Below are 27,005 nucleotides of genomic sequence, written 5' to 3'. Positions count from 1 at the left end.
CTAGCATGATGTACATGCTAATGTGCATTGCCAGCTAATGGAAAAGTCACTATCCCTCGTGACTCGAAAGACTTCATTGAACAAAAACAACTTGGAAATGACAGAGCTCAAAACTAGATGGCAGGAGAGTATGCAGCGCATGTGTATTGGCAACAATAAATGCCACGAACCTATTGCTAGTGGCAAGTATTGCTTTTTTTTTTGCAGTGCAAATCTTTTCAGGATTCACATGCTTTGTATAGATTATTTAGTGGCATTTCATCAACTTGGGGGACTGGTTTGAAGGGAGTGTTTATCTCTAAACAGGTTTCTTAGTACCTTCTTAATAATCAGAGCTTTCCTAACATGATTGTCCACACAATAGTGTTTAGAAAGGGCATGGATTGATAACCATGTGGCTGACATTGAAATGTCGTTTACAGAGTGCTCGCTATAAAGTATAGGTTGCAGCATGCTTGTAAAGTTTGTACTAACCATCTTGCGATGCCTCTCTTAATCACTTACCTTACTGTCACAGACCGTCCCTCCTGGTAGACATGATCATGCTCAATCAATGGTAAGACCCTCTTCTAGGAAGGCCTTCCACTTCTAAATTCAGATCCGTCTCCAAGAAAACATTTTCCTTTGTGGGAAAAGGGGATGATTTCTACAGGTTCAGAGAGAACCCAATCTGTCTAACGTCTGCAATACTATCTGTCTTTACCAGGCAGTTATCCAGGTAGGGTTGCACATGTTTCCCTTGCCTTTGCAAGTAAGTTGTCACCAGTGTAAGACATTTATCCCAAACCACTGTCACTATGCTGACTTTATCCCAAATGAAAGCACTTTGAAATAGTAGTGTGAGTTCTTCACCACAAACCTGAGATACGTCTTGTGGTTGTTGTTCATCGAGATATGGAAGTATTCTGTCTTATAATAAATCGGTTTAGGAAACTGAGGTCTATGATAGGCCTCAGTGTCAAGTCCTGTTTTGGGATGTGAAAGTATACCGAGTACATTCCCTTGCTGATTCTTGCATTGGTACTTCCTCTATTGCACCCTTTTTTGGGAGCTCGTATCTCCTGTTCTAGGAGTTCTAGTACTTGTCCTTTGTAATTCCTTTTCTGTGGCTTGGCGTTCAGCAGTAGCTGCATTATATTCCCTCGAGTACCTATTTATCAAAGGTTAATTTTTCTCCACTATGGGAAGAATCCTTCTAACTAGTCTACAATAGGTGTTCTATGCCTGGGGCTTTCCCTTCTGAAGTCACTTGTTGGCTGTGGACGATCGACAGGGAGTCTGGCCTTTTTCCCCTGGCTCTGCATCAAAAGGAGTGTCTCTGATCTTGTTGAAAGTACCATGGTGTGCTTGTTCCACGGCAGTCGCAGATTTCAGGATTTGTGTTTGGTGTGGAGTAGGTTAGAAGCCTCCCCTGCCCATAGGCCTCCTGGTATGAGTGATCCCACTCTTGAATACTCCCCTAAACTACAGGGCCTCCATTGCCTTGGCCAAGTATCTGTGTTCATTAGTTGGAGGAAGTCATTCACAGCCGCCCCAAAACAGACTTTTGCCAGTGAAGGCCATGTTAATGATGGAAGCTTGAACATCTTGTCTGAATCCTGAGACTCCTAACCAGGCATGTCTCCTCAATGTGGTGCCGGTGAACATCTGCCTGCTACCAATATCCGCTATGTTGAGGGTTGATTTCAGATAGGTGTTATGCGTTGCTGTATTATGCCTTTTGCCTTCTTATTATATTGGTCAGGAAAGTTCTGCATTAGTTCAGTTTGCAGTTTCCTACCACTGCTGATTACCATATCTTTTTAGGAAGGTATTGAGGTTGGAAACTGTTAGACTTGGCCCTCTTGCAGGGACATCTCCAAACGTTTTGACTTCACCCCTGCTGTTTTCCGAAACTGCTTTTGTTGGCTTTTAGGACTCTGTGTATTTTCCCACTGTCAACCAGCGCTAAAGTGCTTGTGCTCTCTCCCTAAAACATGGTAAAGCACAAGTTACTTACCTTCAGAAACGATATATCTGTAAGAAACATTAGTTAGTTATAGATTCCTTACGTTAGAATTAGCCCCAGGCGTCAGACTGGATCTGGAACGTTTTTACGTCAGCAGTACCTCTACGCATCGGAAGGTGGCTTCGGTCGGCTCCGCGTTCGTCGTTGTGATCTCCGGGATGACGTTGCGGCAGCTACTTAGACACCGCCCTCGTGCGCGTACGTCAGTTCTGTACACGATTTTCCGCGCCAGAAACACAGAGCCATGCAAGACACTGACCATTGGTGCACAAAACTAGGGCCCTGAAAGGATGTCCTTAACCCTAGAAATCAGTTCGCAGAACGGGGAGGATGGGTGGGGCGGTAAGGAATATATAACTAACTAATGTTTCTTACAGATATATCGTTACATAAGGTAAGTAACTTGTGCATCTGTGAGAAACATGTTAGTTATAGATTCCTTACCTTAGAATATATACCCCAGCAATACCAACCCGGCAGGGGTCTCGGTACTCACGGTCCGCTGAGCTGGGGTGACTGCGTCTTCGACGTCGGGGTCATCTGCTTCGGAGACTGAGACCTGTTCCTCCTGGGCTTGTTCCGGAAGGCTGTCGGGGCCTGGATGGAAGATGTCCGGAATGGAGCCGCTTCCTCGGGACATTTCGTGGCGTCGAGTCCGACGATCACGAATGGTCTTCTTTGACTTGAAAGGTAGAGAAGCCTCACAGGTATCCTCTCGGTGTTCTGGAGAGAGGCAAAGATTACACACTGGGTGTGGGTCCGAGTGTGAGAATTTAGCACCACACTAGGGACATTTCTTGAAGGGAGTCCGTTCCATCGAATTCCGTCGGGATCAGCGTGGGTAGGGCCAACGGACTGCGTCGAAGTTTATCGAAGTTTTTTCGAAAGTAGAAGATGCGCGTTGAAAAAGGGAAACGTGATCGAGACAATACCGTCGAGTGATAGTGATTGCGCACCGAAGGGAGTTTCGATAGCGATACCGACCCAGAGCGCAGCAAGTCACATTCGAACCCAATGGCGGAAAAAAACATTCTGGGGATGGAGTCGATGTCCATGCCCACTCTCACCATAAGGAGGAGTCACCTATCTCGTGACTACAAAGACGTCTTCGAACAAAAACAAAGTGCAAACATCCGAGCCCAGCACCAGATGACGATCTATGCTAAAGTATACAATCTACAGCTCATATGCCTCGAACTCACTCTTTGGAATTGGCACCCCAAGTTTATCAGGGCAGGGCACTACGATGTCTGTCAAATTTCCCATGATATCCAGTCATCTAACACTACCTTACAAGTCACTGTGGGGTGGATGTAGTGCTGGAAGGGAACGTACTGTAGCGTGGGAATGAAGTGGAAAAGATAAAACACAGGAATGGTGGAGTGCAATTTAGGGCAGAGGTGGGCCAGGGAGAGAATTTACTTTATGATTGAGATAGGGTGGGGAGAGACAACAATCTACAGTGCACACCAAGTGGCCGAGCGATTAACTGTTGGGTACCACTGGTGATTGACAGGGAGGGAAAGCTTTAAACATTAGAAATAGGTCAGGCAGGTGTGTATTTTTAATGTTGCCTAAGATTAATGTTTTGAAATTAAACCTAAAAATTTAGAATTTATAAGGAAGTTGCATAGTTGGGTTCTTGCCCTGCTTTTCCCCTATAAAAGATGGTGTTCAATAGCAGCATCATTAATCTGTCTAGCTGCGTGGGGCAATTGCTGCGTCTGGAGAAAAATACAATTATATCTGTACGTTTGTGTGTTTGGGTGGGATTTTATTATACAAAATACAGTGGTATAAAACCCATATTTAGTATGAAAGGGTGAAATATGGAAAATAGTTCATGGTTCACAATAAACAACAAGTTACCTACCTTCAGTAACGATATATCTGCAAGAAACATAGGTTAGTTATAGATTCCTTACCTTAGAATTACCCCCAGGCATCAGACTGGATCCGTAAAGTTTTTCGTCAGTAGTACCCCTGTGCGTCGGGAGGTGGCGTCGGTCGACTCCGCGTTTGTCATCGGCGTCGTGGGCGCCGGGATGACGTCGAGGTAGCTACATAGACGCCGCCCTTGAGCGCTGACGTCAGTTCTTTACGGGACTTTCCACGCCAGAAGTGCAGAGCCATGCAAGACACTGACCACTGGTGCACAAAACTAGGGCCCTGAAACGAAGTCCTGAACCCTAGAAGTCAGTTTGCAGAACGTGGTGGATGGGTGGGGCGGTAAAGAATCTATAACTAACCAATTATTCTTACAGATGTATCATTACCGAAGGTAAGTAACTTGTTCATCTGAAAGAAACAGTTAGTAATAGACTTCTTACCTTAGAACCAAGTTCACACCAGAAAGTCCTGGAGAACAGAACGGCCAAAGAATCCATCTCTCCGGACTTGGCTGTCCAGGCAGTAGTGTTTGGTGAACGTGTGCAGCGATGCCCACGTGGCTGCCTGACAGATTTCATTCAGAGGCACTCCTCTTCCCAGGGCAGTAGTGGCTACCGTCGCCCTGGTGGAGTGAGCACGTAGCCCCACTGGAAGCTCCTTTTTAGCTAGAGAGTAACAAGCCTCAATACACAACACGACCCATCTAGAAATGGTGCACTTGTGTACGGCCCAACTCTTCTTTGCACCTACGTAGCCAACAAAAAGTTGATCATCCACCCGGAACTGTTTTGTGCGATCCAGATAGAAGGAGAGCGCACGTTTTGGGTCCAGACGGTGGAGCCTCTCCTCTTCATTTGAAGGATGTGGAGGTGGATAGAAGGTGGGCAAAGTAATTGTCTGCCCGATGTGGAAGGCAGTGACCACCTTTGGAAGAAAGGATGGACGGGTCTGGAAAACTACCTTGTCTGGGTGAACAGACAGGAAAGGAGGCTTTGAGGAAAGAGCCCGGAGCTCACTCACCCTTCTAGCAGAAGCGATGGCTACCAGGAAAGCAGTCTTAAGAGTCCAGAGACGTAAAGGATAGTTATGAAGTGGCTCAAAGGGAGCGCACATTAAGTAAGTTAGCACAAGATTCAAGTCCCACTGACGCATATCGAAAGGAATTGGAGGAAAGAGATGCGTTAAGCCTTTCAAGAAACGGTTAACTACCGGAGACTGGAAAAGAGGCTGATCTGGCAGCCCCTGGAAGGCAGAGATGGCTGAAAGGTAGCCCTTGATAGTGCCCAGAGCAGAGCCTTGCTGGGCTAAAGAGAGAAGGAACAAGAGTACTACAGAAAGAGGGGCAGAAAGGGGATCCACATCCTTTGCTGTGCACCATGCCACAAATGTGTTCCACCTGCAGGTGTATACCATCTTTGTGGAGGGACGCCTGGCTGCCAAGATTACGTCACAGACTTCGGGAGGCAGGTCGAAAGACGTCAACTGCCGCCGCTAAATCTCCACGCAAGGAGGTGGAGACTGGACAGGTTCGGGTGGGGGACCGTCCCCTGCTGCTGCGACAGACGATCCTCCCGAAGAGGCAGTCGGATCGGAGGAACGATGCCTATGTTGAGCAGCTCGGGATACCAGACTGTTCGTGTCCAATCCGGAGCCACAAGAATGACTTGGGCCCGGTCGCGCCTGATCTTCTTCAGCACTCTGGGCAGAAGTGGTATAGGAGGAAAGGCTTACAACAGACCGCAACTCCACTCGCAACGAAAAGCCGTCTTGGAAATTCCAACGAGCAGAATTGCTTACATTGCGCATTCTCTTCGGTGGCGAATAGTTCTAACCAAGGCTCTCCCCACTGTTGAAAGAGACCTTGCACCACCTCTGAGTGAAGACGCCATTCGTGATCCATCATGCACCTGCGGCTGAGTTCGTCCGACCTGGCGTTCAGAGAACCTGCCAGGTGTTGAACCACCAAGGAAATGCCTTGATGTTCCAGCCATGTACAGAGGCGAAGGGCCTCCTGACATAGGGTCCACGACCCCACCCCGCCCTGTTTGCTGCAATACCACATGGCAGTGGTGTTGTCCGTGAACACCTGCACTAGTCTTCCCCAGACAGCGGAAAGGAATGCCTTCAGTGCAAGACGAATCGGCCGGAGCTCCAGAAGGTTGATGTGAAGCTCGGACTCCGCAGGAGACCAGAGGCCTCTGATCTCTGCCTCTTCCATGTGGCCGCCCCACCCCAGAAGGGAGGCATCCGTCACCACAGTGTGTTCGGGTTGAGGAAGGGAGAGGGATCTGCCACTGACCCCATCCTGGTCCGTGAGCCACCACTGCAGTTTTTGAGCAGTGCCCTCCGAGATCTGAACGTAGTCGGACAGATTCCCCTGATGCTGCGCCCACTGGAACTTCAGGTTCCACTGTAGAGCCCGCATATGCCACCTGGCATGATTGGTCAGCAGGATACAGGAGGCCACGAGGCCCTGCAGCCTTACGGTCATTCTGACCGAAACCCGGGACAAGGGCTGATAGATTGGAATCATAGCCCGAATGTCCCGGAATCGCTGTTCAGGAGGATAGACCTGAAACTGCACCGTGTCCAGAAGTGCCCCGATGAAGAGGAGCTTCTGAGAGGGAATCAGGTGCGACTTTGGCACATTGATGGAGAACCCCAGCAGATCCAGTAGGTTGGCGGTAGTCTGGAGGTGGGTGACGACTGCCTGGAGCGAGCCAGCCTTCAACAGCCAGTCGTCGCGATAGGGGAAGACTGAAACCCCTGATCTGCGCAGATGAGCTGCGACCACCGCCATCACTTTCGTGAACACCCGAGGGGCGCTGGTAAGGCCAAAGGGGAGCACGGTAAACTGAAAATGCTCGTGGCCTCCCATGAACCGCAGGTAACGCCGGTGGGCCGCCAGGACGGGGATGTGAAAATAAGCATCCTGCAAGTCCAACGCTACCATCCAGTCTTGCGGGTCAAGGGCAGAGAAGACCTGATCAAGCGTCAACATTTTGAACTTCTCCTTCCGGAGGAAGCGATTGACGTCCCTGAGATCCAAGATAGGACGCAGGCCCTTGTCCTTCTTGGGAACCAGAAAGTAGTGGGAGTAGCAACCACGACCTACTTCTGGGACAGAAACGCACTAGATGGCTCTCTTGGCCAAGAGAGCTGTAACTTCCTGCTGGAGAAGTGCCAGATGATCCTCCGACATGCGGTGCTAATGAGGTGGCATGGCTGGAGGGGTAGTCTAGAAGGGGAGGGAGTTGCCCCTTCGGACTATCTGCAAAACCCACCTGTCCGAAGTGATGGTGCGCCAGTGGGGGAGGTGATGGCGAATCTTGCCGCCCACTGGCGTTTGATGGGCCTGAAAGGTCGGACTAGGAGGGTTTGGAGGCTGCTGCAGAGGGGGGGTTGGTCAACTGGTCCGCCTGCTGGCTCCCGGGACCACGATGCTGGTTCCCACGTCCCCAGCCGTGCGAAGGCTGGTAAACTTGCTCCGGCCTATGGCCCTGGGTGGGACGTAGCGGGGCACCCCTTCTGTAGCCACGAAAGGGGCGAAAAGCAGACAGCGCCGGATGGGAGGAGAGGCCCAAGGAATTGGCCCTAGCCCGTGAGTCCTTGAAGCGCTCTAAGGCGTTGTCTGCTTTGTTGCCAAAGAGGCGATGGCCATCAAAGGGCATGTCCATCAAGGTGTTCTGGACATCCCCTGAAAAGCCAGTGGACTTCATCCAGGCATAGCGACGAAGTGCTACTGACGTTGAAATAGTCATGCCCAGAGAGTTGGCGGTGTCCAGCCCACAACGGATCGTAAACTTTGCCGCATCTCTAGCCTGGGAGAGCACTGTCCGGGCCTCCTCCGGACACTGAGGGAGCACTTGCGCCACCGTATCCCACACTGAGTGCGAATAACGGCCCAAGAGGCATGCGGTGTTTACGGACCGCAGCTGGCAGAAGAGAACATTTTCTTCCCAAGATGGTCCAGCTTCTTGGATTCCCTTTCCGGTGGAGCGGTAGGGAAGGTGCTCTTGGAGGTGGAGGCTTGGACCACCAAGCTCTCCGGGGTGGGGTGTTGGGAGAGGAAAGTGAGGTCGCCCGGAGCTGGGCTGTGGCGTCGGGCGATCATCCTGTCTACGGGAGCCCCCGTGTTGGGCCTGGACCAGGTGCCCAAAAAGATGTCAGGGAGGGCCTCATTAAACAGAAGCAGGGGCTCCGAAGAGCTCGCCGCTGGTTGAAGCACCTCAGTCAGGTGGTTAGTCCTGACCGCCACCGTAGGAAAATCGAGGTTGAGAGCCTCAGCCGCCCTTCGCAACACCACAGCATATGACGCTCTCTCCTCCATAGCCACAGTAGGAGGAGACAACATGCCAAGCTCGGGTGAAATATCAAGACCACTGGCATCCCGCAGTTCCTCTCTCCAGTCCTGTTCAGAACCAAGCTGGTCAGATAAAGGGTCCCTGACCCCTCCCAGTCCTCCTCATCTTCCTCTGGTTGCCACTGTGGTTGGAAAGGGGCCCGAGAAGTGAACAGGGGCACAAAAACCCCACCCGGCGCCGGATCTGGTCCGGCCCCGTGTCCACGTCAGGAAGGAGGCTGGGGTCGTCGCGGGCCGGGGGGCCGATCGGCATCGGGCACGGTAGTGGTGCCGTTGGAAGCAGAGCCGGTGGAGGCGTAATAAGGTCAACTGGTGCCGATCCAAGCCTGGATCCAAGGGGGACCCGCGGGGCTCTGAGGCGCGCCGGCGGGGTCAGTCCGCCCAAAGATGGCATGCATCGCCACATAGAACGTACAAAGCTGGGCGGGGGCCGCTCAGGGTCCCGGAAAGAGAGGGAAGCCCGGAGTCGACCCTTCAAGCTCCGCGTGCGGAGCCGCGGGAGTGACACCACCCGCACGCCTTGTCGAGTTGGCCGACCGACGAGGAGTAGGGGAAGAGCAACAATGCTTCTTCGACTTCCTCTTATGCTTCAACTTACTTTGATGACTTCGAGCTGGACTGATGATGGCTCCGCGACCGGTTCCTCGACCTCCCTCTCGACCGGGACCTCGAACGATGCAGAGCCGACTGCCGTCGTTCAAGCAGCTTTCGGGACCGCTCCCGCAAAGTCTTCTTCGTCAACAACTGAAAGTCGGAGCACGACTTGGGGTTATGGTCGCGCTCCAGGCATAAGAGGCACACGCGGTGCGGATCCGTCACCGACATCAGTCGGTTGCAGGAACCGCAGGCCTTGAAACCGGGCATCTCTCGTCCACCTGTTCGGAGTCGGAGAATCAAAACAAGACGTCGACAAAAGTCGAGAAAAACGTAGTCAAAAAATTACTGAGGTAAAGCTGTTCCTGGATCTGCGCTGTGCTGGCGCGGAAAAAGAAAGAACTGACGTCAGCACGCGAGGGCGGCGTCAAAGTAGCTGCCACGACATCATCCCGGCAACCACGTCGCCGAATGCGGAGCCGACCTACCCACCTTCCGACACGCAGAGGTACTGCTGACGAAAAAACTTTACGGATCCAGTCTGAAGCCTGGGGGTAATTCTAAGGTAAGGAATCTATAACTAACGTGTTTCTTTCAGATAATTGTCCTACACCTGACTGGCACATTTAATTTACTTTGAAGTCTCTAGTATATGGTACTACATGTACCCAGGGCCTGTAAATTAAATGCTACCGGTGGACACATTGTGCCTCCTGCTAAAGTAACCCTTTAAACATGTCTCAGGCAGGTCATTGCAATATGTAGAGCAGTTTTAAACTGCCATTTTGACCTGACAAAATAAACCTTATGCCAGGCCTAAACCTTACTTTTTGTTATATACAAGTCAACCCTAGGGTCCTAAAAGCCCATAGAGCAGGGTGCATTGTATTTAAAAACACATGGTTTTAAGTTTTACATATCCAGGTAGTGAAAAACTCCTAAATTCATTTTTCACTACTGTAAGGCCTGTGTCTCCCACTGGATAACATTGGGTTACCTTATTAAATTTAATAAGTGGTAGCACTTTGATTGGGAACAGATGGGGATATAAAGTTTGCAATTTAAAATAATTCTCATTAATGGTAATGTCAGATTTGAAGTCACAATTCTGAAAAATTGCACTTTTAGAAAGTTGGTATTTTTATGTCTTAACCATTTAGTACCTACTGCCAGTGTCCTGGGTCACATGATCCTGCCGTTAGGCATTGTGTATTCTTCACAGGCAGTGAGACAAAGGGTTTAGGTGTGGCAGGAGAGGCCATCCTGGAAGGACGGGTAGGAGCGGGGCTGTTCCCTGCCCCACTTGCATTTCAAAGGGGCTTGCTTATCGCAAACACAGAGACACTAGTCTATTGCGACTCTCCAGGCGAAGGGAAGAACTTTCCAGAACCAGATGTGGGGAGGGTAGGACAGGTTGTTCTCCCCACACACAATGGCTGGCACCAGGTATGGACTGCCAGACACACTCATCAGTACACTCCTGGACATGTGAAAACTACAGAAGAAGGACTGCCTTGTTCCCTAAAGGAATTTCCTGCTGCTTGAGGCCTGTCTTGTTCTCCTGAGGCCTGACCTGCTGCTACCAGAGGACTGTGCTGCTGCTTGAGGCCTGCCTTGCTCCCCAGAGGACTGCCCTTGCTTCCTTCATCACAGGCTACCTGAGTAACTCCAAGTGTCAGTTGGCTGACTTCCAGTTCTGAGCTACAGGGACACAACAAGATGCAGAGGCCTCCCTGCACCTGCTCATCTATCTAACTCTCTGCACTGGACTTGCCTGGCCCTGCCTGGGACCTGCTGGGCTTAGGCAGGGCCAATAACCTGATTTCTTACACTAATTCTCCACTGTGTGGCAGGTGACATTTCCATTTGCTATCCCACCATCTGTATATGTTTGCTCTACTTATGTGGTGGGGGAATTGGCACGCAAGTATTAGCTCTCTTTCTTGCAACACTATTATCCAATCAGTCGGTGCACTGTTCATAGTGTGCGCTGGGCCCTGTGGATGGTTTTTCTTTTTGCTCAACTCTAGGTGTGGTACCTTGGATGATGCCCGTTCTCTAAGGCCTCCTTTACCTGTCTAATGATGCTTGGTAACATGGGTAGAAATAGATTTTTCTTTTGTTTGGGGAGAAGAGTATCCTGTAAGAAACAGGTCTCTGTTGTATCTGCTGCACTCTTAATTACTACATTACAGATAGGTCATCAGTTGTTATTGCCTGAAGAAATAAGTCAACCCCTTCCTCTGGAGAGAGAGTGGCTAAATGCTGCCAATGATGGGCTGTTCATACGGCTCATCTTCATAACATTCCTCCTGCTCTTCTTGTGATTGTGGAGTTAATTGTGATTTTAACCTCAGCTGGACTGGAGCTTCAGTCAGTCCACCACTGACAGATAGGCCATCTTGAAAGACCCAGTTGGCAGGCCCTACAAGTTTACCCACCTGACAGTGACAGACTTCCTCCAAATCCAGTCCAACACAGTTTCTAACTCTGTTTGATGCTCTGCTTAGTCTTACCCTCTGTGATTCTGAATCCCTTGAGGGATTTGTAAAAGCTCTTCTTCTTCTCTAAAAGGTCCACCATTTTGGCTTCAAGTCTACTCTTCTTTCTGTTGATGTTAAATGCTCATTGTTCAGCATTGAGTGTCTTCCTTTTTGAAGTCGAAAGGTATTTCTTAGACTATTTCTCCTTTTCCCAATCTCCTTTTTAGAGTATGGAGGTTTGCTCCCTACAGTATCAGTTTACGACCTGTGGGTCTCCTTTGTCCTTCGACTGCCATGTGTTTCAGTGTCGAGGACTACTTCAAAGTCTCCAAGCCTGAAATTTCTGCTATTCCCCACCGTGACCCTGTGGCATCATGGCCATGTTTTTTTGTTGCATCTGTCTTTCGGTGTCTTTTCCTTCCCTGTTGTTCTGTGGTTCGACGAACATCGATTCCTTAATGTCTGACCCCTGATCTCCCTGGGACACCACTATATCCTTGACAACCTCTTCGTCGCTGGCGACATGTGGGTCCTTAATGGACTGCATCGTGGTGCAGTGTGCCCACCTTGGTTTCTCCATACTTTAAGGATTTTTGGGAGGAACTCTTCGCATGCCTTGCACCCCGCTGGCTTGTGGTCTTTCGAGAGGTACAAATTGCATTGTTTGACATTGTGTGATAGTTTGTGGTGCCTCATGGGATAAAATCCAACAGTGGTGTTTTCCATCCAATCAAGATTTAGGAGGAGTGCTAGGGATATAAACCACCACCTAATGTACATTATTCTACCACGTGTCCAAAGCCCAAAAGAAAAGCCTGTATCTTTGGGGTTTGTTTTGTATTTTCTTCCCTCTTCAAAGATTTCTGTCATCACCAGGGATACCCTTCTCTTCCAGTGTTTTCCATTCTCTCATCGTCTTGCTATGATACTTTTGACTATCTGGCCCAGAGCTTACTTCCAAACACAGCAGCGGAAAAAAGAATCATACAAGGGCAGCCACAGGCAGGGCCATTTTGGGTGTATTTCTCAAATCATAGGGGAAGGCACTGCCCACCCCACTAGTCTGCGACAAAGGACAACATCGGGATATTTCTGGACTCAACCGCTAGATGGCAGAATAATGCACAGCATGTGAATCCAGAAAAGAATCCATGTTACAAAGCTCTGGTATATCGGCTCCAGAACCAGAATCCGGCTTCATCCCACACTTACTCGAGGATGGAGATTGAGGACAGCATTGCAACTTAGAGCGGGCCCAAACTTGTTTTTAATGTTTGCTATGTAGGGCAACGCTTCCCATTCCCTAATGCCCTTCTGATGGATCAGAGAGCATTTGTTGCACATTGAATAATTTTTGATTCCAGGGAACCAATGGTGGACGTTGTGTGGGTTTGTGACCGCCATCGGCCTGTGAAGAGTGCAGCATGGCTTAAATCCAGACTTTTTTTTTTAAATGGGGGGGGGAGGGGTTCACAGACAGAGGAGTTCAGCTCTGTATCAAAATGCACAGAAAAAGAGGAACTGACGTCAGCGTGCAGGGGTAGCACCAAAATGTGACTCCCTGATATCGTAGTCAGAAGTGGGACAGAGTCAAAAGAGAGGAAGATGGCGCCACCTGCTGGGGCAAAGGATCTATTACAAAGAGTTTCCAGATCTAATGTCTGGAGATATTAACAAGATGAGGCATCTGCAATAAGACGTATCCATCAGAATTGAGTCTTTCTGATTTATCCTGTATTTTGAAGGCTCAGAGATTAGGAGTATTCCAAAATAAGTCTTTACTAATATTGCTATTGCGCAGAGTTTTCAGAAAAGATCAAGAATAAATCCATTTCACCAAGAGACACTTTGATTCACTACAGACTTGCAAAAATGACCAATGGGAGACCCTACACCACATGAGAATAAATTCCATGGCGAACCCAAAAAGCAACGATACTCGTTGGCTGGAATGTAATTGTACACTGTGAGGAGTACACCACTAAGCAAGCGAACATGATCATTGGTCACATAAACAAAGACAGCTGGAGGGTACACTTACATGGCATGATGGGCTTTCACCTGTGTCCGACAGTTACGTCCCCAGTAACAGTCAGGGCGCGATGTCACTGCCACTGAAAGAAGCACAAATCAACAGAAATGGGAAAATGAAGAAATAAAGGAGTTTAACCACAGCCAATTATTTCAAGACAATGACCTACTTATTTGGCATCTCTTTACTTGAATCACACTATAGGAAATAATGTTGGAGGCAGGGGAGAGATTAAATATTTTATTAGCTTGTATTAACTTCAAGAAAACAAGCATTGGAAATGCAATAGGTCTCGCAATTGCTTAAGTTAGAGCTATTGGCGTTGTAAATGACAATGTATTTTATCCATGTGTTATGGAGTGTATGTGGTGTGTAGTGAAGTTACCGGTATTAGATTTACTTGTAGAGCTGTGCATTGTTTGAAATAAGTTATTTTTCGCAGAGTTTTTTCTGGACGTCACTTCCTTTCCATCACCAATGTCCAAGCCACCACATGCCAACAATCTATTCTACTGACTTCACCCCCAGCCATGGCCACTGCCACTCCGCATGCTACCACACCTTCTAGCCAGAGCACCCCTGGCGTCATCCGTACTGTGCACGTGTGTATCATTGAACCCCAGTGAAGGCAGCATACAGACCTCACCCCAGCCCGCCCCCTTACTTATCGGTTTATGCTTATAGAGAACTGCTGTTGCAGGTAGGGGTAGGGATATCCGAGGGCACCTGCTGATAAACAGCAGAACAACACCGGCCGGACATGGACAACCTTGTCGCCTATAGCCTGATGACAACTCTCCTATTAACCCACTCTTCTCCCCCAACCGTAGGACTGATTACCTAGAGGTTTCCCTGGCACAGTGCACATTTGCTCCAACATTAGGACTGATTATCCATCTGAATCCTGACATTTGCACTGCCGAACTCATGCAGAAATGATTGTTTTTAAACATTTTGTCTCTTCTCTGAGTAACTCACCAGTGGAACATTTCATTTGCACTCAGTGTTAGTGTTGGCTCAGAAAGATGTAATTTTGCCTAAACCCAACTGCTGCATTCTGTCCGCCCCTCTCCTGCAGTACAGTGTCATTCCTATTGCTCGCGCTTGTTCCTCGCTCTCACCCATCCCTTCTTCTGCCCCCCAACGCCCCTCCCCACACACACTGCCTTCTCATTACACCTTTGCCCTCTCCATTGACTCGCGCTCCTCTCTGCTCGCCCCACAGTGCCTGTACCTTCCCGTCATCTATGCACTTCCTCGCGCTCGTTCTCTCTGCTATCTCCCGCTCTTTTCTTAACGTTTAACTGATCGCTTTCCTCCTCCTTTTGACTGTCCCTCCATCCTCCTTTCTCTTCCCATCACTAATAGTCCAGTTCTCTCCCCCTGTTGATATCCTCCACTGCTCTGTTACTTCTCTTGTCTAGTGTGCTTCCAAACCTTCCTCTTCAGCCCTCTTTTTAAGGTCCCTCTCCTCGGCTTCTTCCTCTGTGTAGTCTTCCCTCCATCCTTCCAAACTCCGGTCCTCTTTACCTTCCTCGTGTGTAATTTTTCTATTTATTCAGCATTTATAAAGTGATAATACGCGCGCGGTCTTATAAAAATGATGTCCTTTATTTCAATTACTGGGGTGTCATATTTAATCTACTTTCACAACTTCAGAAAAAACCTGTTTTGAGGTGCAGCATGCATCATACAAACATCGCATTTCCAGCTGCAATCCAGCTGGTCTGAAATGGATCGCAAACTATATATGCTGCTGTCATGGCAACCAAGCAGAGTCTATAGCTGCACTACAGACTATTAAAGGGAAGGGAGGATGGATGGATAGCTAAAGCGTAACATAACTGGTGCCTTTAGAGAGGTTGCTGCACCCCCTGGGATGCTTTCTTGGCGCCTTTTACAGATTGCGTACCTCAAGAGGACGCACTTATCGGCTTCAGAATGCTAAATGGCTGAGTGGTGATACGAAGATCCGAACCTGTGTCCAAAGGTTCACGCTCAGAACTCTGCAATGGGCGCATTAGTTAACTGAGCCACCAACCCACGGTAAACGATGGCCCAGCAATGAGCAGAGGTAAGAAGTGGGGCAGACTTTCAGAGGAACTAGTCACAAAAAGTGCAGAGAAAGAGGCAAGAAAGAGGAAATAGAAAGATTCCAAAGAAAGAAGCACTGAATAGGAATTGAGGAAACAAAAGAGAGCGCGGTTGAGAGAGGCAGAAAGGGTGGGGTAAAGACATATGCAGATATATGAAGAAATAAGGAGAAAGATACTAAGAAATGTATAGATACAAGAAGAGATATGTTACAATTAAACAGCAGCTGCAGTGAGATGAGAAGAATGAGCCAGGAAACAGGAAGAGAGAGATGGTCGAACATAGAGAGACATTCAGAAACAAGGCAAAACCAACTCTCCATCTGTCCGTGGGATAGGAGGGAGCGGAGGGGGCCACGTCCCCAGGCCCGACCGGCGCTCACATTTCTCTGCAAAGTCTGACGCCCGTCCGTCAGGAAGGGGTAAAAAAGAAAAAAAAAACAAGTGTAAGCGTTTTATTCCATTGAGAAGTGCGAAGAGGCACCCACCTACTCAAGCTGCTAAAGTTGGGGGCTCAAGCGCCCCTGCATCAGACACTGTGCACGCACTGGAAGACCTGCGGCGTTTGGAATCTTTTTTTAATTGAACACTGGGTTAACCGGCCTGACAGACAGACCGGCTGACAATAGAACAGAGACAGAAAAATATGCATTAATTGTCCTACGTAACCTTCACCAGAGTCTGGAGTTTGAGTTATAACTACCATGAATTCGAGTTTCCCTCCAAACATGGGGCTATAAATACCCGTTTGGGTGACTCGGGACTGCCCAGTGAGCAACTGCGAGTTGTAGCAGTCGACAGAGCCTGCTACACATTCCCCACATTCCATAGCCTCGTCCCAGCTGCAAAGTTACCCAAGGAAAACGCAGCCCGCCCCTCCCCCACCAAGCGCACGTGTATTTTAAATTAGCAGGGCCCCCACGCGCCCAATAAATGAAACCGCGGAACTGTCCTCTGCCTCGCCCTTAATCTGCTCTGGTTTCTTGGCTGTTTGAGTGCGTGGACAATAATTCGGGGATAAAAACCGGTAAACCTTTTATTCAAGATGTGTATAAAACCCCGCATCCATCATCGAACTCAGACCAGAGTGTCCGCGATTTATTTGTGCTCCTGGTCCAGTGAAGTGGCAGATGCTTGCCCCTCCCTCCACAAAAACAAGGAAGCAGGACATGTGATCACGCCGTGCGCCAGACGCGTGCATGTCTCAAACAAGTGCGCGGTGGGAGCATGTAGAGGAGACGCCATGCGCGTGGACATCGCCTGTCTGTGCGCGCCCATGGTTTGTCTCCCTTCGCGCACCAAACACACAATAGTCTCGCCAAGGCGAAGCAGCGCATGCGCTGCGTTCGCTAGGCGAGACCTAAACATGAAAAAATGACTTTTAGAACGACCTACAAACTCTTGGTAAAAACAACATTTCTATGTTGCTTACCAAGGAAAATGGCTGCTACCACGTGCGAGGAATGGAAATTACTTCTTGGAGCAATTACAGCCAAAATACACTCCCAGGGTGCAGCCAGAGGGGCACTCAGAGAGGTACTGGGCAATCTGCCTTATCTAATATTGTGGGATCCTTTGAGGCTGAGCACTGATGGCATTCCATCCTTAAGAATGTCCAGAGTTCTGAAGAGACCCCCCTCTGGAGCAATGGGCGCTTCCCAGAATTGATGGCGCTGAGAGGTTTCCACGGATGAGATGACAGGCATCTCGACATTGGGAAATGTTATGAGCGGTACGACACTTAAATCATTTCAGGATTTGCAGAGGGAATTCTCTATGCCTCAATCACAGTTCTACAGATATCTGCAACTGCGGCATGCACTGTCCCCCAGCCTGGAGGGTCTGTCATCACTCCCAGAGTTTAGCCCGCTAGAAGCGAGACTTTTTATGGGGGATCTGGAAACCAAAAAAATCTCCAGGATCTATCAGGCCCTGAAGATCCATTGCTCTACGAAGCTTCAGAAGTTGCGTGGAGATTGGGAAACTAACGTGGGTGCCTTAGATGAGGACGACTGGAGGGAGGCCCTGGCAGCCCCAAGAGAAGCAGCTATAGCGATGCGACTGCGCCTCATACAATTTAAATACCTGCACAGGGTGTACTTTACCCGGGCCAGACTGTTCCGAGCGGGCTTGATTGCTGCTCCGGACTGTCTTAGGTGTGGTCAGGAGGAAGGGACATTTATACACACTACTTGGCACTGCCCAGCGCTGGACCGATTCTGGAGGGGGGTAACTACCTGTCTGGCCGAGGTGCTGGGGTGGGCGATCCCGCGCACGCCACAATTTGCATTACTACATGTTATGGAGGGCATTGGGGGCAACATATGTAAGCGGCACTTGCTACGGCTAGGCCTTACGCTGGCAAAGCGGGATATCGCCAGGGCATGGAAGGCGCCTAGAGCTCCATCGATCACAGCATGGGAAAACGGCCTAGATTTTTGTACGGGGCTGGAACAGCCCATATATGTAGCCCAAGGATGTTCACGCAAGCATTATAAAATATGGAAACGGTGGGCGGATTACCGGGGGCTGTGGCTGGAGCCACCAGTGGAAGAAGAGGATTAATTATGGGGATGTCTAGGGAGACTGGTCGAGAAGGGGGGGGCGCCAGGCAAGAGGGGAAGACCGGGGGATTCATCTTACCACAATACGACGTGGCTGTGGGGCCTTAGGGCTGTGGTGGGGAATCCATGGATATGGTGCGACGCAGGGGATGGGGTGGGGGGAGTTGTTATTGTTCAAGATATATTTATGGCAAATGTACAAATAGATTGCTATAGAGATATGCTGCAATGTGAATCTGTTGTCGACTCTGATATTCAGGGTCCTGTAACACTTGTGCAATCGATTAATAAAATATGTTTAAAAAAAAAAAAAGAATGTCCAGAGTTAATCAATCTTGAGTTGCTTGTGCGCCAGTTCAAAGAGGACATGGCCTGTCAGTCTGGCCTGGACTCTTCGTACTGGAGAAGTAACAGGGCTGATTGTGAATGCGGAGACAAATATGGCAAAAAATATATATATATCTATGGACTGGGATACCTCCTGACTAATTACCAGTGGCCGAGATTAATTCACGCAATCTATGCTTCACTTTTTTGTATTCATCATTAGACATGTCCAAAGTTGCTCTGGTATAAACACTGGCTCCTACTACAAAAATTCAGCCTCAAGGTTCTATCTGCCAAAATTGGACTGGTCCTCTGCATATGGTTTGGGGGCATGGGCCATATTGCAATTAACTGCAGGGAGGTAAAGAAAGTAACAGAGGAACCAGCAGACCAGGGTCTTCAAAAACGGCCTCTAAAGGCTCCAGACCCCACAAGGAAATGTCCGATGGAATAAATGGCCTGCTCTGGACATCCCAAAATCCCTGCTTGGTGGTTGTAGATTCACTGTAGACCGTTGCCAAAGGCTGCACTAAGCCCATTATGCTATGGCTATAGATGAGCACAATCTTTGCCTAAGAGTCAGGAATTTGCTCAGTAGTTCTTTGACTGCCTGCCTTCACTTTAATAAGACTGGCACCAAAGACCTAAGGACCAAAGACCTAATGTTAACAAGGAGGGTTCCTCTGTATGATCCCGCTTCTACAACAGAGCCTAGTACTTTGCAGGGAAGCAACACTTGCAAAAACAACAATTGATGGACAGAATGCAGAACAATGTCATACATTCACCCCAGTACAGAGATCTGGGCCTAAATCCATCGTTTTTTTGCTCACCATGCCGTTCCAGTTTGAACCCAGCCATATGCAAATCAGTCTTGACCCTGTGCCTCATGGGAACAGTCCAGCCTGAACTACCAAGCCAGGTTCTCCCTGGACTGGAACCAAGCATCCTAGGACCGGTTTCGGGGTATCACCCCTCTTCAGCCAGGATAGCTTGTTTCCAGTGGCATGGAGAGCATGGGACTCACGTCTGAGCATACCCGTCCCACTCGGGTGACAAATGCAAAAACAACAGTTGATGGACAGAATGCAGAACAATGTCATACATTCACCCCAGTACACAGATCTGGGCCTAAATCCATCGTTTCTTTGCTCACCATGCCATTCCAGTTTGAACCCAGCCATATGCAAATCAGTCTTGACCCTGTGCCTCATGGGAAGCAACACTTGTCATAATTCATGAAGCACCCCAGAGGGGACTTGTGATAAGAGTTTCCCCAAGCAGAAAAAGGCAGCCAGCTAGACTGAATGATTAAACTAAGAGCACAGCTGTGTGAGGCACTGCTAAATCTACTTCACACTGCCCTCTCCCTTACGCACCTACCTCAGTTCTTCAAACCAATGTCTAATTGGATTCTTCCATGATTGCCTGTGAAGGAAGGCAGGTGTGCAGTAAAACGAGTATGGATAATGGTCCATTTCCTTTATTTGTAGGTCAATCTCTTTAATCTTTCCTGCCAATATGTAATGATTATCAAGCCGAAAAATGGATGAGATTTTAACGCAACATCTGTTTCATGCTTAAAGAAATAGGAACTTACATAGAATGAGGATCCAGTTACAAAAGATATATTCAGGTGCGCAGGTGACAGAAGGAAAAGCGTCTTAATTGCAGTTCTAGTTCTCCATCAGGATAGACCTGTTCGGTGCTGGGTATGGACCCATAAGAGGCAGCAATTTCTGTCTTTTTATATAATAAATCTGTCGGAATTGTGTTTTGGTCTTTTTGTCAGGACAGTCAGAGCAAGAATTGAATTAATCCAATTCCCAAATAAACTCATGGTTTAAGGCAGAAGAGAAAGAGTAGTTAATTAATTAATAAAAAACCTAGATATGAGAGAGTATGCTTAGATGAAGGGCTCCCAGTTTCTGTGCTATTTATTTTCTTTCATTCCAGTCTTTATTTACCAATATTTATATTATCTTAAGAAAAATTAAGCTGCAAACATTAAGTGTTTACATTTATTTATCCAGAAAAGGAACACCTGCACTCGGATGGCTGATGAATTTTAGTGTAATAAGAAGCCATACATAATTCAACAGGCATAAGCAATGCATTAAAATGTAAACATGAGCACTGTACCACCAACACACCCAGTCTGCTGCTGTTTAAAGATCCATTAAGAAACCCCACCCCCTTTCTTTTTTTTTTTTTACTTCCCTGGTTGTCAGCCCGCTAAAGCTGTTGCTCTACTAGTCATGATGGACAACATCGAGAATCATACAGCGTGAAGCATGCTTTCAGATTCCCTCCACATGTACAAATAAATAAAGATAGAGAAATAAATGCTTTTCAGTCTGTCTGTTTGTATCTGTAAAAATCAATAATAACAGAAGATTGTGAGCCTTAATTCAAAGTAAATAACTTTTCCATCTTTGGATCTTCCATAATATCAGGGCGACTGGAATGCAGGAGGGGAGCAATAAATTATGTGTCAAAAAGGGGCAAATTATGTGGCAAAATGCAGCACTTTTTATAGTATTACTTCATTGTTGGAGCAGTTAGAGCATCCACAAGAAAGAACCGAAGGTAAATAACTGCATCTCAGAGATAGGTGATGCGTTTGCATTTGACCTAGATTAAGAACCTCCCTCCCAACTGTAGCTCTCGTTTGGTGTACCTCTGGTAGATATAGATATATAACTCGGAAAATATACATCAGGTTTAAGTAGACATAAAAAAACGTCTGGAATAAAGCAAGGCTGTGCACAGAGTGACACCCTCCCCAGTGAAGCATAATGTAAGATTCACAAAGAGGAACATAGCTGGAAACTGAATAAAGCTCTACAACAAATAATGGTCACAGAAAAGGCTATCTGCCTTGTAAGACCTTTCACATCATAGGTAATCATGGGCTATAGTGGTTTGTTCTTCAAATGGCCAAGATCAAATAAAAGAAAACTATATGGTTTGGGGACCGTTCCAAAAGATATGTACATCAAGTTACAAAGAAGGTCCTTCACCAGATTAAAGTAGAAAGGAGATTTGTCTGGAGTGTCTTCAAATGCCTCGATTGCAGAAATGTAAATTTCTGCTTCTAACCAAAAGACATTCACTGCACGTATTGGTGGATTAATTTTACTGCTCAACTCCGCAACAAATTGCAGCCCTTTGCTTTATACTGAGTTGTAAAATAGCATTCCATTCCTTAATACAGGATCAAGTAAGGTGAATGAGGAGTACGCTCAGACAGTAAGGGAAGGGGCATAAAAATATGCCTACCTACAATAGGAGGTATGAACGCTTGGGAACTGGTTCTGCCCATATGTGGGAGATCAGAAAAGCAGACTAAGGGAGGAGAAACATTCATGAATCTTGTCAGCTATCTCAACCTTAAGGCATCCGTTGCATGCACTATATGCTGCATCACAGAACATGGGATGTAGAAAATGCTTGCTGTAAAGTAGGAGGAATACCGGTGAGGCAGTAAGCTGTGGTGGACATTGTGGGTAGGCACATCTGCCTGCCAGGAAGGTCTGTAAACAAAAAAGTTAGTGTGTTCACTTTCCAACAGGTAGACATGGACAGTGATGCGTCCAAGTGGGTATCACAGACTCATGTAGAAACTTGGAAGCACCTCAGGTGGAACAGAGTGTGGCAGAGAATGCCCTCAGCAGCCTACAATAATTGCAAGGCCTCACTTCCTTCTTCCTTCATTTCCAGCCTCCTGCAAGGAGAGGAAGGCCCAGGCAGGGTGCAGTGGAAACTACAAACCAGAGATCAAGTAGGCTGCAGCCCATTCCAATAGCAGGGAACTGAAGTGGGTGACCATGTTCGACTGAAAGAAGGGATGGGTGGGGCACATATAGGCACAGTACATGGTTTTCTCTGTTGTAAAAGCTGTGAATAGCAGTTAATGGGGTACCCACAAGGAGCTGTCAGTGTTTTTTGGTCAAAGGAAGGAGATAGAAAACGAATTCTGTTTTGCAATGGCTAATGCTGCATAATGCAATTCTGAAGCAACACAAGCATAAACCTAACCAGAAAACAACAAACAACAAGTCAAGTGCAGGGTATTTCAGACTAGCCCGGCTTCGTTTGGACTCCCATGAAATAGTGTCTTACAAATTAGCCAATACATAACATGAGGGGTCAGAAGAGGAGTGAAAGGGGAGTTTAAATGCGGTCTTCCTGGTTAATAAAATGCTAGGCATACCATCCTTTAATACCTTTGAGGAGCTAGTTTGGCATTTTTACTTTGTGATTCTGTGTATGAATCACATTAAGTCACATTCCATATTTTCATGCATGGTACAATATACTGGACATTCAGATATGGCACACAGACTTCTGCCATGCAGTATAACGTGACCTATCATTAGAGATTCAAACAATGCCTCAGACTCACATCATTCTATCGGTCTTATTATTAGTTCCATTTCTGCTGTTCGTTGCACATCAATACATATCTGCATTTATCATAATAGCTAAAAAAAAATGGAAAACAGAATATTTGAATAATTCCTCTGATGAAAGTTCCTTTAGTCTGACTCCATCCCATGTAGGCCCTGACTCCATTTTAGTTCATGGAGACCGCCAGTGGTGGCTACTAGTGGAATTTGAAGGTGGTGAGTCGTATCAAGTGAAGTATAGTGCATGTCAGCAAAGCGAGCAAGCCTGACATTTTGAGAAGGGGGTGGGAGGGTGGTGTCTCGCTGAATACATTTTGTAGCAATTTTCAGCACTTTTATTTTTAATTTATGTTCCTCTATAATAATCTGGGCAAGTGTAGAGTTTGCATGACTTCACTCATGGTTCATGTTTAAAAACTATAACTTTTAAAGAGTACTTCTCAGTGCAGTGCTATAATGTGACATAATAATGTCAAAGCTTCCATATGTTGAAGAAATACACTTTTTGTGAAGAAACATCATAATTTATGTTACTTTTTTAATGATTTACACAGCAAACACTTTAAGTGCTTGGATTATGCATGGGCTCCAACAGCCACACTAAACCCTTGGCTCAGCACTCCCTGTTAATGTGTTGGGTCGCCCAACTCTGCTTTCAAATGATTCCCCTTTCACTGTATATAGTGGGTCACGATTGAGAGTTCTGGAGAACAGGCTGCAGGCAGTGCACGTTTTTCGCAGTGCCTGTCAGTGGGTCAACAATCTGTTAAGCTTACATTACCAAACATTTCTTTACATCTTCATCCATTCCTAGGCATGTGATTACTATAAGATGAAGCCTTCAATTCCCAAGCTTTTTACACAGATTTGTATTCCCACCACAAGGTAAAGAGGGTGGAATTTAATTGCACAAAGCTACATACCCCTGCACTGGCGATTTAGCGAGAACTGTGTATGTTGCTCTAATTCTCCAACTGAAGGGGGACTGAGTTTAGTTGGAGCCATGTTCACATTAGGAGGCTGCATTCTGAATTCTGCCAGACTGTGAAGCAACCAAGACAAATGTTTCTTGAAAGTGGTCATTTATCCAGCACGTACATTTTGTGTTTAGAAAGGAAGTTGCCTAATTTAATTAGGTAACTTACTTTATAGACACAGAATGTAAAAGTCCTGGATATATGAATTTCAGAAGCATCGTTTATTTTTTGCTTCACAGCCTGGCACAGTTTAAAAAGGTTGTGTTGCTAAAAGCCCGGCAAGTGCCTAATTTATTTCCTGCTGCAGTGCTGCGGTCTTTACTTTCACTCTCTAGTGCTAATTTCTTTCTGACTGCTGCTAAAGAGAGAGAGGGAAAGTAAAAGGAGAACAGATCAACAGGAGAAGGACAGTGCGTGAGTGCAAGAAAGAAAAGTAAAGACAAGGTAGAGAAGACGGGAGGGAAAGAGTAAAAAATAAAGTGAGGAGAAGAGTGGATAGACAACAACTTACCCAAACAGTCTTGTTTTCCGGCTGGTGTCACAGATGGAGTTACTGCACACCAACATCCTGTGGTATTTCTGCTTCGCACAAACTAGCAGGAAGCTCCTGGAATGCTCAAAACAGAATACAGAAGGTGCAGAAGCATGCGCAGTGTATTCTGTTTCGAGCATGCAGCACGTGACCCTGCCTTACTCTGTGATGTCAGGCCCTCTTCCAAAGGCTGGAATCCTCCCCTAATGAATCACAAGCAGCCCTGTGAGTACTGGGCTGATATTGCCGACGCCCGGGGCGGCTTTAAAATGTGACGCTGCAACACATCATTACTGGGAGGTCCCGGAGGACTCCAAGTATTGCAGGCCCGGGTTGACAGCATGTCAGCCCATAGGCTGCTTAAATCGCTATGTTGCAAAGGCCACCAGATAACTGGCACGCGCGCACAAGTGAATATGTCTCTGAAAAAAACTGCCTGACGTCTGTTTCGGAAGACGGACTAGGCAGGCTAAGGCACTGGGTGCGTTTATTATAATGTAACTAGGATAGTAATTGCCCTTTGCAATTACCATCCATTTCACCTGTTATTAGAAGGGTGGAGCCCCTCCGCCCACCCCCAGAAACCGCCGCTGGAGAACGCCATCTTTCCTAACTTACGCAATGGAAGTCGCCATATTTCCTGATTTATGCAGAATCATTGTTATGTCTGCCTTTTAACGCAGATGTCACCAGACCATATCTTTCTATGAACTGTGATAGCGTCAAGATGTTCGATTAATGACATAGATACAACATCTACCGCAACAATGGGCTGGGCCAAATGGTTCCTCCTTACCATGTCACGGTTAAATAGAACACATACAGAAATATACCCAAAATAATGTAGTCTGAATTGACATCCTTATATGTTCACAAGGAAACGTCTAGGATGCATACCTTTATGCACATAATCTATGTCTGACATTCCTAAACTTATGCCATAAATTCCAACGTTTGATAAGATTTAGGATATAAGGACTGCTACTTGACTAGTTATCGGGAGAGGTCCTTCGCCAGGATTATCGTCCGTGATTCTGCCAGAGATGGTCACACCTGCTGCCAGCATGCTTCGCACTTCACAGATTAGGCATCCCGTCTGAAGAGTGAAGCTGATAAAGCCAGGTTCTGGAGGAAGACTGACTGACTGCTACCGCAGTGGGTGTTTGCCCTTCGCAGGGAACATAGTCTTCACGCCTCCACTGATTAGCACAGCATTTGCTGTAAGCAAGGTATACAGTGCATCTTTTCTCCCAAAGAAATTCTAGACTGCACGTTGCTCTGCCTTTCATGCTCTCATAGCGTAGCGCATAGACTTAGAGAGTAGGGTGTTAGGTTCTACCTGGCCTTTTAATGACATTCTGACAATGCTAGAAATGTTCACTCTATTCTTGTTATGGATAATGTGTCTCGTTGCTGTTTTTATAGTATTCTGTGTAGTTGTTTTAGATGTACTGAGAAACAAATTGTTCTTGTAGTAATAAATACTTTTATCTTAAAAAGTGTTCATTCTTCTTAGTACAGTGTGTGAAGATACAGTAAGTAACAGAATAAGGTTTGTTGCTGTTTCCACGATGCCCCTGATCCCTTTACGTGATTGTTAGTAACCCAAAAGTAATACCTCTATTTCAACTACACATTGACTCATGTTCTGAGGGGCTACAATCACCTGCCTTTCACATCCACCACTGGTGTATTGAACTACGTTTGCCTGGGTCACCCATGGGTAGGAAAGCGCACCTTGTAGAGCTACACCGAAGTTGTAACTTCCCCAACACTTCAGCACCAGTGTTTTCAATATACATAAGCTGGCAACTTTCAAACAGCCACAGACATGCACAGCGCTTTAATACATTTGTGTTTAAGTGCCACAGAATTTAAATTAGTGTTACATTTTTTTTATTTAAACAGACAAACTCTACAGGTGACCAAACAGGAATTGTAAATGTTCATATGAATTAATGTGGAAAAATGCTATATGCACCTTGTCCACATCTGTTTTCTGTTCCATGACAACATTCAGAAAAAATTAGAAAAATAAATCTTGATAAATACAGACTGATATTTTTAAATGAATATCATCATCAACTTTATTGCGGTCAATAAAAGTGCAAAAAGAGATTAAAAAAAAGCAACAGTACAATAAAACACTGTCAAAAATGCATGGGCTCGAAATACCAAAGTACACAATTACAAATGAATATCATAAAATCTGGAGTCATACTTATAGTGCACACAAAAGGACCCACTGGCAAACCTAACCAGCTTATCCTGGGGTACTCCAAGATCAATTGTGAGATCAGAGGGATGTTGTAGAAAAGGAGCTTTAGACCCCTCACATCAGTCATTCATTGAACAACAACATACACACACATACCTTGAATGAGGGGTGGCTGCCCTCATAGTGGCCTCACCTGGTAACTCAGGAGCTGGAATATTTTGCCGGTAGTGATAAGCTAGTTCTCTGAAGTTGCGCAGGCCGCAGCAGTAACACAGGACGGTGCTACCCGTGATTCTGTAATCTGAAGAAAGAAAACAATCACTGAAGGAAAATGTATGCACAAAGAACTGTTTGCGTCTCACGGAATTATTGGGATCCATACATTAGTACCACCAGCGAAGTCAGTCATCTATACTGTGGAACAACAGTTATGGTTTTCTAGAAGTAAATCTCAATAAAACAGTAGTTGAAGGTGCACCTGCTAACACTAAACCGGTAGAGAGACACTGGAG

General features: G+C 46.8%; 1 protein-coding gene across 6 annotated transcripts in view; it reads right to left on the bottom strand.

Moving 5' to 3' along the window:
- Positions 1-27,005, bottom strand: part of CHFR (checkpoint with forkhead and ring finger domains) — a 347,673-nt gene that overhangs the window by 48,081 nt on the left and 272,587 nt on the right. For all 6 annotated transcript variants that reach the window (XR_014970933.1, XR_014970934.1, XM_085636275.1 and 3 more), the window contains 2 exons: positions 26,687-26,794; positions 13,380-13,452 (listed from right to left, as the gene is read on the bottom strand). Coding sequence is in view for 4 of the 6 variants with exons in the window: in XM_085636275.1 (XP_085492401.1) it covers positions 13,380-13,452; positions 26,687-26,794 (181 nt within the window). In the remaining 2 variants the exon portion in view is untranslated. The remainder of the gene's footprint in view (positions 1-13,379; positions 13,453-26,686; positions 26,795-27,005) is intronic.

This window comes from Triturus cristatus, chromosome 11 (assembly GCF_964204655.1).
Source record: "Triturus cristatus chromosome 11, aTriCri1.1, whole genome shotgun sequence".
Lineage (NCBI taxonomy): Eukaryota > Metazoa > Chordata > Amphibia > Caudata > Salamandridae > Triturus > Triturus cristatus.
This window is presented reverse-complemented; position numbering and strand designations above follow the sequence as displayed.